This window comes from Heterocephalus glaber, unplaced genomic scaffold (assembly GCF_053883595.1).
Source record: "Heterocephalus glaber isolate CG9 unplaced genomic scaffold, H.glaber_assembly_v1.0 deba00001760, whole genome shotgun sequence".
Lineage (NCBI taxonomy): Eukaryota > Metazoa > Chordata > Mammalia > Rodentia > Bathyergidae > Heterocephalus > Heterocephalus glaber.
This window is the reverse complement of record NW_028258457.1, coordinates 7,729,764-7,747,257: the sequence shown is the minus strand read 5'-3', so window position 1 is coordinate 7,747,257 and position 17,494 is coordinate 7,729,764. Positions and strand designations below refer to the sequence as shown.

Below are 17,494 nucleotides of genomic sequence, written 5' to 3'. Positions count from 1 at the left end.
GGCAACCCCGAGGCGGAAACATTTTATTGGCTGTGCACGCAAAGGCCGTCTCGCGCTTTCACAGCAGTCCATAGCCTTCTTGGGCCACAGCACACGCAGACTCAGCTCTGGCCCTGCTGCTGTCGCTGCAGGTGGTCATCGTCTTCCTCACGCTGGGACTGGCGTAGATCCTCTGGTCCTGAGGCCGTCAGGAGCTCCCCAGTGGACGCAGCCAGCCGGAAGACCACGGGGATGCGGGCCAGGGCTGGGTTGGTCTCCTGCAGGCCTTGGATCCACTTGGCTAGCGTCTCCTGGTCATGGGCACCTGCCACACACATGGCGAGGACTGGGCCTTCCTCCACTGTGGGGAGACAGGTTTGTCCAATGGGAGCGGTGGCTCCCTTTGCTCACGCCCTTTGCGTTACTCTTTCTTTTCCCAGCACTGTCTCCTGCCTATAGCTGTGCCTTCTGCCTACACTGCCCGCTGCCTGCCTCCCCACCCACCCTAAGGGCGGGGCCTGTCCTGGTCACACCCAGCAGTCAGCACAGAGGTGCTCTGTAAGGTGTGGGGGATAGGGAAGGAGCAAGCCTGGGGTGCAGGACATGTGGGTCCCTGTAAACTGGGCAAATGGGTGTCTCAGCCCAGGACCCCGGAGGACGTAACACATCCTGTGCGACCTCGAGTCGTGCATGTCTGCTTTTTACCTTCATCGATGTCAAACTCATAGTCATCCCAACCACTCCTTGCATAGTCCAGGTCCAGCTTCATCGGGTAGTAGAGGTTCCACTCCTCCGGGATCTCCTCCACTTCCTGCCTCAAGGAACACAGAGCAGGCAGGGTCAGGGGCCAGGGTCTGGCAGCCTCTCTCCACCCCAGCCTGTTGCATGAGTTGTCAGGGCAGCACCGCCACTCCCATACCCGATGTGGGCGTTGGGCTCTTACCTGCTCTTCAGGGGGCAGCAGGTCAGCCCTGAGGATATGGTAATAGACACACTTGTTGCGCAGCCACAGGGAGAAGGGTCCCTCCACAAAGAGAGGCCGGGCTGGGTTGTGGCGGGCCAGGGCTTCCTGTTGATCAGGACTCTGGATTCCTGGGGTGGAGACACGTGTATGTGTGTGTGTGTGTGTGTGTGTGTGTGTGTGCTGACACCCGACCTGGGGGGACAGTTCAGAGGCCTGGCTGCCCAGGGCGGGGCAGAGCTCACCCACGATGTGAGGCTTGGTGGGATCCCCTGGATCTGTCTTGTCATCGGGCAGAGGCCTCTGTGAGGAAAAGTGGAAGAAGTTTGTGACCCTCAGCTCCTACAGGGGAGCAAGGGAGAGGGGGACGGACAGGGACACCTGCAAACCCAGAGACCTTTCCTGGGTCCCCTACATGTCACTGAAACCCATCCTCTCCTTTCTGTCCAATTTGGCCAAAGCCACCAACATTTAAGATGCTCACACTGAGGGAACCCTGGAGCCAGCCCTCTACATTAACATCCTGGCTGGTAAGCCAGGCATGCTGGTGCACACATGTAATCGCAGCACTCAGGAGGCTGAGGCAGAAGGATCGCCACAAGTTTGAGACTAGCCTGAACTACATAGTGAGTCCCTGTCTTAAAAACAAAGAAAATCCTGGCTGTCAGTCTATGTACCTTGGCCAAGTCACTGTACCTGCATGTCTCAGTTTCTCCAGTTGTAAAATGAGGACAATAATAGCCCTTACGTCAGGCGACACTAAAGCATTTAGAACAATGGCTAGCACAGAATAAGCATCCAGTGCTTTGAAAAAAAAAAAAAAAATATATATATATATATAATAATTTCACACCACAGATATCTCAGGAAGGAGACCCAAGAATCCAAGAATCAAATAACAGTGTTTTGTTTTTTGGTTTTTCCAGACAGGGTCTCATTATGTAGCTCAGGCTGGCCTTGAACTCTTGGGAGATCTGGTCTCGACCCTCCTGGCTCAACCTCCCAGGTGCTGGGATTATGGACACGTTCCACAGATGTGTAGCCCCAGGCCCAGCTAAATCTCTTCTCTTGATAAAGTCTTGGCCTCAGAGACTTTGTCATGGCAACGCCAAATGCACTAATAGCAGCCGAAGTGCAGACAACATGGAGCTCTGGTGGGGAACAGGGCTGCAGGAATCTACCAGAGGGCTCCGCGGGGACCGGGCTCCTTTAGCACCCTCACTTCGGTGGGTGGAGGGGACCAAGGAGCGTGGTGGGAGGGCACTGCAGGCGTGGACAGGAGCGGGTACCTGGTACACGGTGACCCTGGCGCTGAGGTCCGGCTCCATGTGCTGCAGGCCAAGTGTGGCCAGCTCCACGGCGTCCTGGGGTAGATCGCGGGGCACCGGGAAGGGGTTGATGTTCAGGAAGCGCGTGAACCACAGGTGCATGCGCATGTACTTGAGCATAGGGTAGCTTTGGCGGCCGAAGATCTGCAACAGCAGGAACTCTGTCTCCTTGTTGGGCATCACTCCTGCGCTGGGCAGAAACCGGCAAAGCCTCAGGGCAGGAAATGGGCTGGTGGGACAGGGAGGCAGGAGAGTGAGGCAGAATTACAAAGTGAAGCTTGGGGGCAAAGCACCTGCCTAGAATGGTCGAGGCCCTGGGTTCCATCCCCAGCATATGAGAGAGGGAGGTGGAGGGGAAGAGGGAGGGGAGGGGGAGAGGGAGAAGAAGGGAGAGGGGGAGAGGGAGAGAGGAAACTTAAAAAGGAAAAACCCCAGGAAAGCAGGGAAGAGCGAGACAGAAAAAGATATCAACTGAGTGTGGTGGCACACGTCTGTAGTCCCAGAACATGGGAGGCTGAGGCAGGAGGATCGCTGCGAGTTTGAGGCCAGCCTGGGCCACACTGACTTCAAGGCCAGCCTGAACTAAGTAGTAAGACCCTGTCTCAAAAACCAAAAGAAATAAAAAGAAAGGAGAGTGAGGAAAGGGGTGAGACGGCCACAGAGCAGTGCTGGCAAAGGGAGCTAGCTCACCGTTGCTCTCCATCTGGTGCAGCACCGCCACGCCGCAATCCTGCTGCAGCAGGTAGTGGAAGAAGAGGGTGTGGATGAAGTTGCGTGGCCGGAAGACCTCCTTGGGAAAGACGTCCAGCAGGAGGTTGTAGGCAGCCAGGTCGCGCTCCACGCCATACTCGGGCATCTTTTGCAGCGCGAAGTAGATGAAGTCCACATGGCCGCGCTTGCGCACATTGTGCTGCCCAAAGCTCTGCAGGGCCTTCATGAAGCTGGCCTTGTCCCGGGTCCCACCTGGTGCCAACTGGAACAGGTCCTCGTAGGGCACGGGGACCTTCACAGGCTTCTTCCCAGGCTCAGGCGGATGAGGGACCACGGACTTCTCGGAGGTGCGGTGGGCGGAGCTGCAATGGAGACTCCGGGGGGCCAGATGGGGCACCTGGGGACAGAGGGCGCTGCTAGAATCCGGGGCTTCCAGGGGCTGCCCAGCCTGCTCTTCCTGGGCGAGGGGTGGCACTGGCGGCCCCAAGGCCCTCCGAGGAAGGGGTGCTGCGCTTACAAACCCAAGATTGGGGAACCGGACGTCGGAGCGCAGGCCTGTCATCCCAGCACTCCAGAGGCTGAGGCAGGAGAACTGCTTGAGTTCAAGGCCAGCCAGGGCTACAGAACCCAGGTCTGGACACCATGACACACTGTGATAAAACAGCCCTGCCAGGCGGAGGACACAACACTTAGTCATTGTCGAGGACAGGAGGTAAAACCACCTTCCAGGAGGTTGCTAAATTGCCCAGGCTAGGCTCAAACTTGTGATCCTCCTGCCTCAGCCTCCCGAGTAACTGGAATTACCAGTGTGCACCAATACACTTCGCTGCAAAGGTGTATTCAATTTACCCTTTCTTTTTTTTTTGCATCCCTGGGACTCGAACCACTGGCTCTGTCCTTGTGTCTGCCATAAGAGCACTGTACCACAGAGCTCCACTCCCAGCCCTAAACGGGAACTGAGATCCACAGCTTAGGAACTCTTGGGAAGAAGACTTGTGCAAAGGTCCCCACTGGGGCAGTGGAAATGGTCCAGGTACCCCAAGCAAGGAGATGGGGAAGCAAAGGGCTGTGAACTGGGACATGGAGCCCCTGGAGCTGTCAAATGCATGGAGAAGGGTCTTTTGTGTGAGCCAAGAGGAGCTCCAAATTAAGTTTCGGGACAGCAAAGAGGGCTGGGGACGGAGCGCAGGGGTAGAGTGCCTCTGGGTGACACCCTGTACAGACAGAGAGGGTGAGAGAGGGAGAAAGAGAAAGAATATTGAGGGGCCACACATTTGTAATACCAGAACTGGACACAGGAGGCTGAGGCAGGAGGATTGTTGCAAGTTCGAGGCCAGCCTGGGCTACATAGTGAGACCCCCGTCTCAAACAACACCAAAAGAAGAGGAAAAGAAAATAAATGACATTAAAAACAGTAAGGCAAGGGCCAGGTACAGGAAGGAAGTTCATTTTTCTGCATCCATCTTTACAAGCGTGGCAGGAGGGACTCAAAGTCATCATCCCTCAATCCAGTTAGCTCCTGGGTCCTTAATGTCAAAGTTGACAGCCTCGCTTGTACAGGTAACGAGACCCCTTGAAACAAATGAGCCTCCACAGAATCTCAGCACAGACCAGCTGGATTATTATTATTATTTTTGTGGTACCAGGGATTGAACTCAGGACCTTGCGCTTGCAAGGCAGGTGCTGTGCCGCTGAGCTACATCCCCTGCGTTGGCTTTACTTTTTTGAGGCAGGGTCTCACTATGTAACCCAGACTGGATTCGAACTCACTTCGATCCTCCTGCCTCAGCCTCCTGAGTGGTATGACAGGCGTGCAGCCCCCATACCCACATGAGCTGGCTCCTATGGGGAGACTCTGAAGGGACGAAGGCAAACCCCAGGCCTTTCTCTAGATACCCATGAATGCCCCCCAGCCCGTGGTTACCTGGGAAAAGGGGGCTCCTAGGAGGGCAGCGTGGCCCCTGGCAAGGCTTCGGACCAGCAGCACAGCTCGGACACGGCTCATGCTCCACAGTCACCTGGTGGGGACAGGAGACCGTCAGCCCAGAATGGCCCAGGTGTGTCCCACAGCAGGGCGAGCTCCCGGGGGGCCCCAGGGTGGCCTTAGATGACAGCCCATCACTGGTCCCCATTTGCTGGGCCAAGCCCGTCACTGTCTTCAGGAGCCTGCTTCTGTGATGGCCCCTCCCTACTGGACCACTTTTTTAAAAAAACTTATTTATTTCTTTATTTGGCACTGGGGATCGAACTCAGGACCTTGAGCTTGCCAGGCAGGCACAGTGCCACTGAGCTACATCCCTGGCCCTAAACTTATTTATTTGTTGTCCATTTTATTAGGTAAAAAGGCTCATAAAGTATTCTGTTGCCTTTTTATTTCTCAGATAAACTATCTTTTAAAATGTAAATAAGAGCCTGGTTAAAAAAAAAAAAAAGAGCCTGGTATGGTGGCACAGGCCTGTCACCCCAGCACTGTGGGAAGCTGAGGCAGGAGGATCCCAGAGTTCAAGCCCAGCCTAGACAACTTGATGACTCAGAGAGATCCTGTCTCAAAATAAACATTAAAAAAAAAATGGCTGGGAATCTAGCTCAGTGCAAAGGCCCTGGGCTTAATCCCCAGTACCCAAAGCAAAAAGCAAACAATAAGGATCTGGGGATTTAGCTTAGTGGTAGAGTACATATGTAACCAGGCTTTTCCCAGCACTGCAAAAGCAAAATAAAACAAAAAATAAACAACCTGCCCCAAACCCAAAAACAGGTATTTACTATTTTGAGAATTAACTTATTATTTTGGCAACACCGGCCACGGAAGCCAGGGACTCCCACAGGGGAGGCAAGTGCTCACCCCTGAGCCCAGTGCAGCCCTGCAGGCCATTTGCTGATGGCTGTGTCACTGTGCTGAAAACAGACATTGAATAGGGTTGCATTAGACACAGTGGAGCAGGGCATGGTTCAGTGGTGGGCGCTGGCCTTGCCTGGTCCCCCAGCCCCGCATCAGCGGCATCAGGTGGCCCCGGGGCAAGGCCGGCGGGGTGACCTGGGAGAGAGGGTGTCCTCGAGGCCCTGCCTTCCTCCCCACACTGGGGACTGAACCCCAGGCCTTTCTCACCTATGCATATGCTCTACCTGAGCCACACTCCAGCCCCCAGGTTTTTTTGTTTTGTTTTCAGAGTCCTGTGATCATCACTACAACCTAATTTAGAATATTTTTGCCAGGATGCAAACCTGTAAGCCCAGCACTCAGAAAGTTCAAGGCCAGCCTGAACTACATAGTGAGACCCTGTCTCAATGCCCCCTGCAAGAGGTCTTACTATATTTTGGATGGATACCAGATTGAGGGGGGCAGCACTGGAGATTGAACCCATAGCTTTTGCAATGACCTACACCTCCAACTTTAAAAAATTTATTTAAGGGGCCAGGGATTTAGGTCAGTGGTTCCGCCAGCTGCTTCGCAAGCAGAAGGACCCGAGTTCGATCCCCGGTACCAAAAAAAAAATTTACTTAAGAGACACGGTCTCATTGAGTCACCAAGTTGCCCAGGTTTGGGCTCAAACTAGAGAGCCTCCTGTCTCAGCTTCCCAGAGTGGTATGATTACAGGTGTAGGCCACTCTACCCAGCAATACTAGACTCTTACAAGTTGCCAATATTTTCTTCCATTCTGTCGGTTGTCTTTTCCCTTTTCCTCTCTCTTAATTTTAGTTTTGAGATAGGGTCTTCCTATGTTGCCCAGGCTATTCTTCATCGGCTAGACTCCAGCCATTCATCTGCCTCAACCCTCCAAATGCCTGTGCCACACCTTTTGGTTGTTTGTTTTGTTGATAGGGTCTTCATATCTAATTCAGGCTGGCTGAACTCTTTATGTAGCACAGGCTGGCCTTGAACTTGTGGCATGGACCACCACACCCAGCCTTTTTTCTTTCTTGACGTTTTCATTTGCAGCCAGTTTCAAAGAAAATAATTTTGATGAAATTTTAATTTAAATTAAAAATTTTTCATGGACCAAAAAAAATTTTTTTAAAGGGATGAAGTCCAATTTATCTTTTCTTTAGTGCTATGTTTTTGGTGTTATTATCTAAAACACCACTGTCTAGCCTGTTGAAGATGTGCTTTGTTTTCTTCTAAGAGTTTTACGCTTTTAGCTCTTCCATTAAGGTCTGGGGCCCACTTGGCATTCATCACTGTAGGCTCCCCTGTCATGTGCACAGCCAGGCATCTCAGTACAATCTCTGAAGATTCTTACCTGCTCTGTCGCCTTGGCAACATGAAATGACCATGAACCATTAGGTTTTCTGAGTCACCATTTTCTTCTGTTGACCTCTATGTTGAGCCTTGTGCCAGTACAATTTTCATTGCAATACAGCTTTTGCCAGAAGTTTTGAAATCTGGAAGTGTAACTCTTCCAACTTTGTTCTTTTTCAAGGCTGTTTTCACTACTTGCAATTCCATATAAATTTTATGTATTAAGGTATTTATTTTAGTGCTCGGGCTTAAACCCAGGGCCTCGTACATACTAGGGAAGTGCTCTACCACTGAGCTACATCTCCAGCCTGAATTTGTTCTGAGATAGGTACTTGCTATGTAGCTCAGCTGACCTGGAACTTATTTTGATCCTCCTGCCTCAGCCTCCCAACTGCTGAGATTATAGGTATGTGCCATGGCAAAAGTTTTGTTAAATTTATTTTATTTTGAGACAGGGTCTCATTTTGTAGTGCAGGCTGGCCTTGAACTCACTGTATAGCCAAGGCTGGCCTCAAACTTGTGGCAATCCTCCTGCCTCAGCCCCCTCAGTGCTGGGATGACAGGTGTGTGTCATCCTGCCTGGGCATAGTTTTCTTATAGTGTCTTTTTGGTATCAGGGTAAAAGAGCCTCAGAGAATGAGTTGAGAAGTGGATCATTTCTTTTTTAAAAATTTTCTTCATTGATTTTATTTTGAATTACATTGAAATTTAAATTAGCTGTAAATAGTATATCATAAACAATAAGCATACTTTTATGTAAATCTTATATTAATTTTTATGAAAATTCAAACAATGCAATGATGTGTAAATTCAATACTGGAAGTTACCTTCGGCTCTTCTTAACCTTGTTTCTTTACTAAAAGTAGTGACAGTTATACTTCCACATGTATAGGACAGTTTTGTTTCATTTTGCTTTCTGTCAATGGGACTATACTCTAAGTATTGTTTAGAAAATGAACTTCTTCCTTGAAATTTCCCTAATAACTAGGAGGGGGTGGCTGGCTATGGAATAGAATTACTATGGATAACTTTTCTAACCATTTGTCTGCAGATAGACATTTGGGAGGGTTCCAGCATTTTGCTATAAGCCTGGCTGTGATGCATGTGCTCAGTTTTTTCTGGTTTTATTTAGAAATGGGATTCCTAGGTTTAAATATGCACATGTTGAAACATACTGCCAAATTCTTCTCCTGGAAAAGGAATTTCAATTTATGTACCAACTTATGCTTGCATCTGCAGTCCATGTCAGTGGCCATTTCTCCACAACTTCACTAACACTTTCTATAAAGTACCTTTTGAAGATAAGAATACAGTGTTGTCTAATGATTGCTTTATTTTGCAGTTTACTTTTTATTACTGAGCTTGCATATAAAATTTCAGATGTTTGCTGGGTGTGGTGGCACATACCCATAATCCCAGCACTCAGGAGGCTGATACAGTATGATCACCATCAGTTTGGGCTACATAGTGAGTTCAAGGAACCCCAAAACACACAGCGAGACCTTGCTTCAAAAAAATTTTAAAAATAAAATTTCAGATGTTTATTGAATATTTGTATTTCTCTAATGTGAATCAGAAGATGTTTCATATCTTTTTGCAACTTCTCTATTGATATGTTCCTTTTTTTTTGGTACCAGGGATCGAACTTGGGACCTTGCGCTTGCAAGGCAGGCAGTAGAACCACTAAGCTAAATCCCCGGCCCTATATGTTCCTTTTTAATATGTTTCTACCATCTAGACATTACTCCATTGTCATATATGCTACAAATATTTTCTCTTGATCAACTTTTCATTTATTTCAGTTATAATGCTGACGTGCAGAAGTGTCACAGTTTAATATTCTCAGTTATCAATCATTTTATGTTATGGTTTCTGAGTAGAACTTCTTGTATATTAAGATCTATTTTTTTTTTTTGAGATAGGGTCTCACTACATAGTTCAGGCTGGCCTTGAACCCACTGTGCAGTCCAGATTGGCCTCGAACTTGTGGCAATCTTCCCGCCTCAGCCTCCCAAGCGCCAGGATCACAGGCATGCGCCACCATGCCCGGCCTTAAGATCTAATATTAATGATTTATTTTTTACACTTAGTATTTCTAATCTATCTTAAATTTATCATGTAAAAATGAATCAAAATATACCCATTTCCTCAATATGTCTCATAATTGAAATATCTGGACAGTTAAAAAATTAAGATATGGTTCATAGACCATAAAACTCACCATTTTAAATACTCAGTTCAGTGGTCTTTAGTAAGTGGCTCAATCACCACCATACATTTTGGAACATTTTCATCATCTCAATGAAACCCTACATTCATTAACATTCACTCCCCACTCCCACTTAATCCCCAACAACTCTGAATGACTTTCTCCATAGATTTTTCCCAAGAAGTGGATCATTTCTATCAGCATTTCAACTTTCTCTAAAATCTCCCGTTCTGAACGGAACTCCCTCCCTCCAGCCCACTGCCGCTGCCACAGCACAGCTCCCACGAGGCTTCTCCTCACTGCGGCACCTTCCTTCCTCACTGGTTCAGCTGTGCCCCAAGCACTGTAAATGCCCTGTGCCCTCTTCAACACCTTCCCAAGGACATGCGCCTACGTCTGAGGTCTCATTTTGCTCGATTCTCAGAAGCATCTGACACATGTAAGTCCCTTCACCCACCACCAGCCCCTACTCACCATTCTGCATTTTCTTCCTGACACCTGATTTCCCTTTCTCAGCCAACCAGCGAGATGCACTTCTTTCTCTAAAGTTTGCAGTTTTCCAAATTTAAAAGCACAGGCAAATACCGTATAGTGGGATATTGTTAAGAGGCAGATTTTCCACTGAGCATGGGTGGTGCACACCGGTAATTCCAGCCTTCTGGGAGGCTGAGGCAGGAAGATTCTAAATTCAAGCCCAGCCTATGAAATTTTGTGGCTTAGTGAAACCCTGTCGCAAAATTTTAAAAAAGGGCTGGGGATGTACCTCAGTATGAAGGCCCTGGGTTCAATCCTTGGTACCATAAAAAACACTCCAATGGGGCTGGGGATTTAGCTCAGTAGTTTCACCACCTGCTGTGCAAGTGCAAGGACCTGAGTTCGATCCCTGGTACCAAAAAAACCCCCCCAAAACCAAAAACCAAAAAAAACCACTCCAATGACTTTTTTGCAGCTAAGATTAAGAATTAACCTTTATAGCGGGTGCGATTTTGTGTGTTTGTAATCCCAGGGAGGCTGAAGCAGGAGGATTGCAGTGTGTTCAAGGCCAGGCTGGGCTACATAGTGAGACCTGTCTCAACAAAACCAAAAAGAATTAACCTTTGCTTCTCAAAGTGTGTTCCAGGGACTGGCATCATCTGGGAGCTTATAAGAATCGAAAAACCTCAGCCCCAACCCAGACTAGCAAATTCAGAACTGCATTTTAGCCACAGCTGCAGGTGGCTCCCATGTGTTAGTCTGAGACGTGAGGATGAGCTGCATGGTGATGGCTCCCAACACTGGCTTCCAGCCCCAAACCTACCTGCTGCTGTGACCCACACCTAGCTGTCTCCAAGATGACCTGTGCCCCATTGATACCCGCTTAAACTTGTCTTCTGTGCCACCATTCTAGTTGTTCAGACCACAAAGCTAGAAGTTATTTCTTTTATTATTATTAGTCTTATTTTTTTCAGTACTGCGGATTGAACCTAGGGCCTTCACACTGAGCTACTCCCCAGCCCTTTAAAAAGAAAAAAAATTTTTTTTGGAGACAGGGTCTTGCTAAGTTGCCCAGAATGAGCTTGGACTTTCAATCCTCCTGCCTCAGCTTCCTAGACTGCTGGGATGACACGCATGGATCACCACGCCTGGCTCTAGAAGTTATTTCGAGGTCCATCATGTTCCTCACCTCTCCAGTCAATCCCTCAACTAGTCCTGGTGAGTACGTACTTCCAAGTCCATCCCAAATGCACCCATTCCCCTCCATCCGCAGGCTACCACCTCAATCCACAATCTCTTTCCTGAATGACTACCCAGACTCCCACTTCTGCACCCCAGTCAGCTCTCCCTCCAGAGCCAGAGCTTTGAGAACATCAACCAAGCTTTGCACGGGCAGCTCCAGCAACACTGTTTTTGAAACAAGTCAAGTTGATTCTGGTCTCAAAGTCCTTGGTACTTTCTTCTCCCTCTGCCTGGAACTTTTCCCCTCCCGATCTCCTCACAGATGCTCTGGACCTGCAGGTTTCTCTTCCAAAGAGACTTCTTCTCTGATCATCTCATTTTCCCAGTCTAAAAGTGAGGCAGGTGGATTGCCTCGAGTTCGAGGCCAGCCTGAACTATACAGTGAGACTATATCTCAAACCAAAAAAAAAACCTTTCTCATCCTCATTAATGCATTTTTGGCAACTATCATTATCTGAAGCCACCCGTTTATTTCTGACTTATTCAATGTCCAGCTGTCTGAGGAGTCGGAAGATTTCTACCTTTCTCATTGCTATCTTCAGCAGATGGGGCGGCGCCAGGTGTACGGTTAAGGTGCCCAGTAAGTGTCAGATGACTGCAAATAAGTGGTAAGTTTCTACAAAAAGCCTATAATCGGCATTCTGAGATAGGTGTAATCCAACAGCTCCTGGGCTGGCTGCCAGGAAACAGTGAGGCGCAGCTTCCAATTTCCGCCTCACTGCAGCCGCGCAGTGTGACCTCGTGCGAAAGCCTTGCCCTCTCTGAGTCACCTATGCCTCCTGCAAAGCGGGAGATCACGACAGCGAGGCAGCAGGCACACTGCTGGCAGCCTTTACCCGAATGTCCCTGTCTCGCACCCCAAAAGGTCACAGCGCCTCGATCTTGCAGCCAGGTCCCTCTGAGGCCACCCTCCCACACTTTCAGGTCCCTAACGCGACGTCCGAGCTCCCAGAGGTTCGTGTCCACCTTCCCACGTGCGCCCCTACCTACTCACGGGACCAGCCGCACAACCCAGGCCAGTTCTGTCTTGCTTCTGGGCGCCACCATGTTAGCCAGTACAGCTTCCGGGTCACGGGCCACCAGGGAGACAGCAAATTAAGAAAGCCGGTTTCGACAGGTCCCGCCCACAAGAGCATAATGACCAATAGAAAGGAGAGATGACCTTGGTCCTGCCTCCTCAGAGAAAAGGCACGCCCCTAACCTGGCAGGCGGCCTGTAAATCTGGGAACTGTGGAGTGAGGACCGGAAGGAGGGGTTGGATTTTTCCTGACTGTGAAGTTGGGGCCCCGTGACTCCAGCCAGGGGCCCCAGTTACCTGACCAGGAATTCAGAGATGAATTATTAAAAGTTGAAGGGATATGAGTTCATTCATTCACTCCACATAGTTCGAGACAAGCTTCCGCCCGGTACCGGGGATAAAACTTTCAAGGCAGGTACAGTGCCACTGAGAAAAATCCTCGGCCCAAGTTTATTCACATTTGTTGTTTTGATTTGGTTTTTGGTACCGGGAATCGAACTCAGGACCTTGAGCTTGCCAGACAGGCACGGGCGCCACTGAGCTACATCCCTGGCCCGACAAGCATTTATTGAGGGCTCGCTGTGCGCCACGGTTCTGGGCTCCGAGGATACCGCGGTAATGTGAAGGAGACAAACTCTGATTAACCCAGCTCCGTGATTCTTTGCTAATGCTTAGCCCATCTGTACACTGATGGTGTCACCTTCGAAATGGGCCAGTTATAATACCCTTAATATTTTTTAACAAGTATAGTTTGTTTTTTGTTCGCTTTTAGGTTTTCTTTTTCTTTTGCTTGAGCCGCAGTCTCGGTATGTGGCCTGGGCTGGTTTGAACTCCTGAATCCAGTGATCTTCCTATATTAGCCTCCCAAGGAGTTGGGCCTTCGTAGAGGTGTGCACCAACATCCACTAGCTTTCATAGAGTTTTATGAACTTTGAATTAACCCATGCAGAACAGCCATAAGAGAACAATATGGACAATTGCTATGGGAATTCGCTGTCAGCGCCCCTGCCTCCCTCCCCCAATGGCAGGGCATGGAGTCTAGCTTGGCTTCCCTGGCCACCCACACTGAGGGTCCTGTGAAGTATCGTGTGTGTACATGCTGGTGTCCCCAGGGCTGTGTGTGTGTCTCTGTGATGTCGGAGTGATAGAATATGGAGCTTTTTAGTTTCTCAAAACTCTAGCAGCTGGGCGTGGTGGTGCATGCCTGTCATCCCTGCACTCAGGAGGCTGAGGCAGGAGGATCGCTGCAAGTTTGAGGCCAGTCTAGGCTTCATAGTGAGATCCAGGGAAGCATGAACTACTACATAGAGAGACCCTTTCTCAAATAAATAAATAAATAAGCAAGCAAACTCCCTGTGGCATCTTCTGACCTGCTAACTACTCACACAGCCACTGCCTTCCTGTCTTTCTGCAAACCCAACACCAGCTGAATAACCCTGCTTAGCTTCTGTCTCCTTGCAACCCTCTGTCAATCCCAGGCTCTTTATATGGGGACATATGGAGGTCTGCTTTTTCCTGACTGGCATCCTCCTCTCCCCAATTCCTACTTTCCTGTCCACAGGTGATTCTCTTTCTTTCCTTACCTTTTTCTTCATTTTTAATTTTTTTGATGTGTGTGCAGTACTGAGGGTTGAACCCAGGGTCTTCACTTTGAGCTATTCCCCCAGTCCTTTTTTATTTTGAGACAGGGTCTCACTAAATTGCCTGGGTCAGGCTTGAACTTGCAATCTTCCTGCCTCAGCCTCTCAGAGTGCTAGGATCACAGGTGTGCACCAACACATCCAGCCACAGGTGGTCCTAGAGTGCAGCCGAGCCGAAACTGAAACTGAGTAGAGCTCCTGAAACTTGCTGTGACGCTGCTGCGTGCTGTGCTTATGGCTGTGGTTTCTGCAACTCGGATCCCTTTCAAAGCCGATCAATGGACAGGGGGTAGAGGAATTGAGGAACATTTGCCCAGCACATGCCAGGCCCTGGGTTTCATCTCCAGCACCACAAAAATAATGACCAGCTGGGTACAGGGCTGTAATCTGTTACTCTACATAGTGAGGCAAGAGGGTCACATGTTCAAGACCTGCCTGGGAAAATTAGCAAGGCGCTGCCTCAAAATAAAAAATAAAAAGGGCCAGGGATGCAGCTCAGTGTGAAGGCCCTGGGTTCAATCCTCACACTGAAACAAACAAAAAAGACAAGAAAAAGGGGGTGGGGGAGGCGAGGTGATGCGCGACTGTAATTCTAGCACTTGGGAGACTTGCAAATTCAAGAACGTCCTGGATTACATAGCCAGACCCTGCCTCAAAAAGACAATAAATAAATTTTTTTTTTGGTACCGGGGATCGAACTCGGGTCCTTGCGCTTGCAAGGCAAGCGGCAGAACCACTGAGCTAAATCCCCGGCCCTAAATAAATAATTTTTAAAAAGAGGTGAGATTGGGGTCTCCTGGGCTCATCCAGAGATCCCCAGTTTTAGGCTGTAAATAACCTATATGGATTAGCACACGGAACAGGGTCTTGGCGGTAGCCGTGGTCCCAGGGGAGGGTATCGGTCCTTATAAACTCATCTCTGCAGTCCTTTACTCTTCGTGTTCGGGAGCTGAACTGATGAGGATACCCTTCGGGACACCTCGGCAACTCTGCGCAGACGCGGTATAGCAGCCTGATCAGGACTCCTGTGATTGGCCCAGCTGAGAGGCGCTGTAGCCAATCAACCCCACCCCCCAATTGACAGCCACATGGGCAGTGGCTGGGCTCATTACTGCCCTCTGGCGGGTTTGCTCAGCTACGCGCAGGCGCAGTTCTCTGTGTTTTGCGGGCTGCGGGTGACAGCTTGCGTGGGCGGGAGTGCGGTCGCTGACCGGGTTGCAGCCTTCAGAGAGCTCCCAATATATCTACTCGTGAAGTCGTTTTGGCTTTTATTATTTATGCTTTCAGAAGTGGTCGATGTTAAAAACAGGCATTTACCAATTTTGTGTATTTATTGGCACAGAACACAGTATCACAAACGAAGCCCTGAGGTGTATACAATATTTAGTACGAAGTCCTCAGAAAAAATCCTCAATCCTGGCGTGGTAGTACTCGCCTGTAATCCCAGGACTCCAGGAAGCTGAGGCAGGAGGATCACAAGTTGGAGTGCAGCCTGGGCAACTTAGCAAGACCTATAACTAAAGAAAAAATTTAAAAAGTACAGAGGGTGTAGCTCATTGTGAAGGCCCAGTAGGAAAAAACAACAACAACTCTCTAAAAATAGCTTCACAGTGGAGGATCCCGGCATCACTTTAACCATCACTTTTTTAACCACAGGAGGCAGGTTAATATCACAGCGATGAGTCTAGTGGTGACATCATGAAGGTTCTCCTGTGATATATTGAAAGGGAACACTGTCACCTTTCTGGCCTTCTTCCCAGCCATGCACAGACCTCAATCTAGGCCTTGCTGCTTTGCTACAGTTGGTCCGCCATGAACTGTTTCTCCTCTGCAATGCCCGGCTGCCATGTGCCACTCTGCCTGGGAGCCAGCTGATTATGGACTGAAACCTCTACAAACTGTGAGCTAAATAAACCCTTTCCCCTTAAAAAAAAACCAAACCCTCAATCTAATGAAAGACTGTGATCTACAGGTGGTGTCAACAAGGCATAACAACAAGAACAAAAAAGAGGCATAACAAGCTGGGCAGGGTGGCACACGCCTGTGATCCCAGCATTCGGGAGGCTGAGGCAGGAGGATCACTATGAATTTGAGGCCAGCCTGGGCTACATAGTGAGTTCAAGGCTGGTCTGGGCTACATAGCAAGACCCTGTCTTTTTTTGTTTGTTTGTTTTGGTACAGGGGATTGAACTTGGGTCCTTGCACTTGCACAGCAGGCGGAGAAACCACTGAGCTAAATCGCCAGTCGTAAATCATCAACAAGCAAACAAAACTAAAACTGTCCAGCCAGATGTTTTTTCTACAAATCGTCTTGCGAAGCTTGTGCTTGGACAAAGGAGTAGGAGCTATAGAATGGTCAGGAATACCCCCCCCCCGCCCAGCCTGAATTCAACCCCCTCATCCATACCCTAATTGCTCTTCGAGGGAGAGGAGAAATAGAAATGTAGAGTCCTCCCCCCACCTCTACTGTCCTAGGTCCAGAAGGTGCTGGGAAATTCTGCCTTTCCTTTGGTTGTGGTCAAGCATCCACATGGCAGCCAGATGTGGATTTGAGTCCCACTTTCATAGCATTTATTCTGAGCTAGTTGTGTTTATTCAGTGGACAAAGTTTCTTGTGTTGTTGTTGTTTTGGTTTTTTGTGGTGGGGATTGAATCCAGGGCCTCATGCATGCTAAGCACATCCTCTACCACTGAGCTACATCTTTGCCCCGGTAAGCAGTTGAGTGCCTGTTGTATACAGTCGATCTGGGCTCTGGAAATAGAACAAAATAAACTAATCCCTGCCCTTGTGGGGTTTCTGTTCTCACAGGATGAAACAGATGATAAGCAAATGCATGTGTGAGCTCTCAGGAGACAATAAGAAAAGGAGAATGTGGGGGACATTTTTGGTCTTGGGGATTGAACCCTTGAGCATGCTAGGCAAGTGCTCTAGCACTAAGCTATACTCTCAGTCCAAAATTAAAGTTCTGTAGTGTGTGTGTGTGTCAAAAAAACCAAAACAAATGTGTTCCAGGTGACGGGGTGTGGCAGTGCAAAGGGTCTGAGGTAGAAACAAACTTGGAACACATCTAGAAGAATCTGGAAGGAATGCTGTGAGCAGTGTGACCCAGCAGGAGGGGTCTCTCTGGATCTTGCATTTCCTTAGCTATGGGTTCAATCTGAGAGTTTTCATCCTGAGAGGTTGGTGGTGAGGATTCGGTGAGATTGTGCTGGGTACTGTGGCCGGTACTTCGAGGTCACTTTGGAAACAGAAGCTATGAGGGAGGGAAACCAGGCCAGGAGGCAGTGGCAGAGAAAGGCTGCCAAGATAAGCAGGAGTCCCTGAAGGCTGAGGGAAGGCACCGATTTTCCTCTCAAGAACGTCCTGCAGCCGGGTATGGTGGTGCATGTGCACTCTGCAGGCTGAGGTAGGAGGATCTCCACTAATTCCAGGCCAGCCTGACCTTGTCTCAACAAAATCCCCTCTTCTCGCTTAGATGGGAAACTGAGGCACAGGGCTAGAGTCTGGGAAGGGCAGATAGGGGCTGAGCAGGGGTCTGGATGTGGGCGGTGATGGGGTTGGGGGGGGGGTCAGCGTCCTGTCTCTGCCTCCCTCTCATCTGCCAGAGGCCTGGAACTGATACAGAGACCGGGAGATGACAGGGAGGGCGATGAGACGCGAGGGCCGGGAGAGACAGGCAGAGACAGACGAGACA

The 17,494-nt window shown here is 49.3% G+C and overlaps 1 protein-coding gene across 5 annotated transcripts; it reads right to left on the bottom strand.

Annotated features, from left to right (window-relative positions):
• Positions 1-6: 6 nt before the first annotated feature.
• Positions 7-12,236, bottom strand: Ecsit (ECSIT signaling integrator). 5 transcript variants are annotated; one of them, XM_004865602.3, is made up of 8 exons: positions 12,128-12,236; positions 4,904-4,997; positions 2,959-3,376; positions 2,230-2,453; positions 1,186-1,243; positions 923-1,071; positions 685-790; positions 7-340 (listed from the first exon to the last, which is right to left on the bottom strand). In XM_004865602.3, the coding sequence occupies exons 2-8, from the start codon at positions 4,982-4,984 to the stop codon at positions 102-104; spliced, it is 1,275 nt and encodes a 424-aa protein (XP_004865659.2). In that variant the 5' UTR covers positions 4,985-4,997; positions 12,128-12,236; the 3' UTR covers positions 7-101. The 5 variants fall into 5 exon arrangements, with proteins under 5 accessions (XP_004865659.2, XP_087057447.1, XP_087057448.1 ...); XM_087201321.1 differs by having other exon boundaries at positions 923-1,243; XM_087201322.1 differs by having other exon boundaries at positions 923-1,243; positions 12,136-12,228.
• Between the last annotated feature and the right edge of the window lie 5,258 nt (positions 12,237-17,494).

Bases quoted from the DNA above. Each gene is read 5' to 3' on its own strand.
- Ecsit (XM_087201321.1), bottom strand. From the start codon at position 4,984: ATGAGCCGTGTCCGAGCTGTGCTGCTGGTCCGAAGCCTTGCCAGGGGC. The intron at 3,377-4,903 runs GTAACCACGGGC...CTCTGTCCCCAG, and splicing joins TAGGAGCCCCCTTTTCCCAG to GTGCCCCATCTGGCCCCCCG. The intron at 341-684 runs GTAAAAAGCAGA...GTCTCCCCACAG, and splicing joins TGAGTTTGACATCGATGAAG to TGGAGGAAGGCCCAGTCCTC.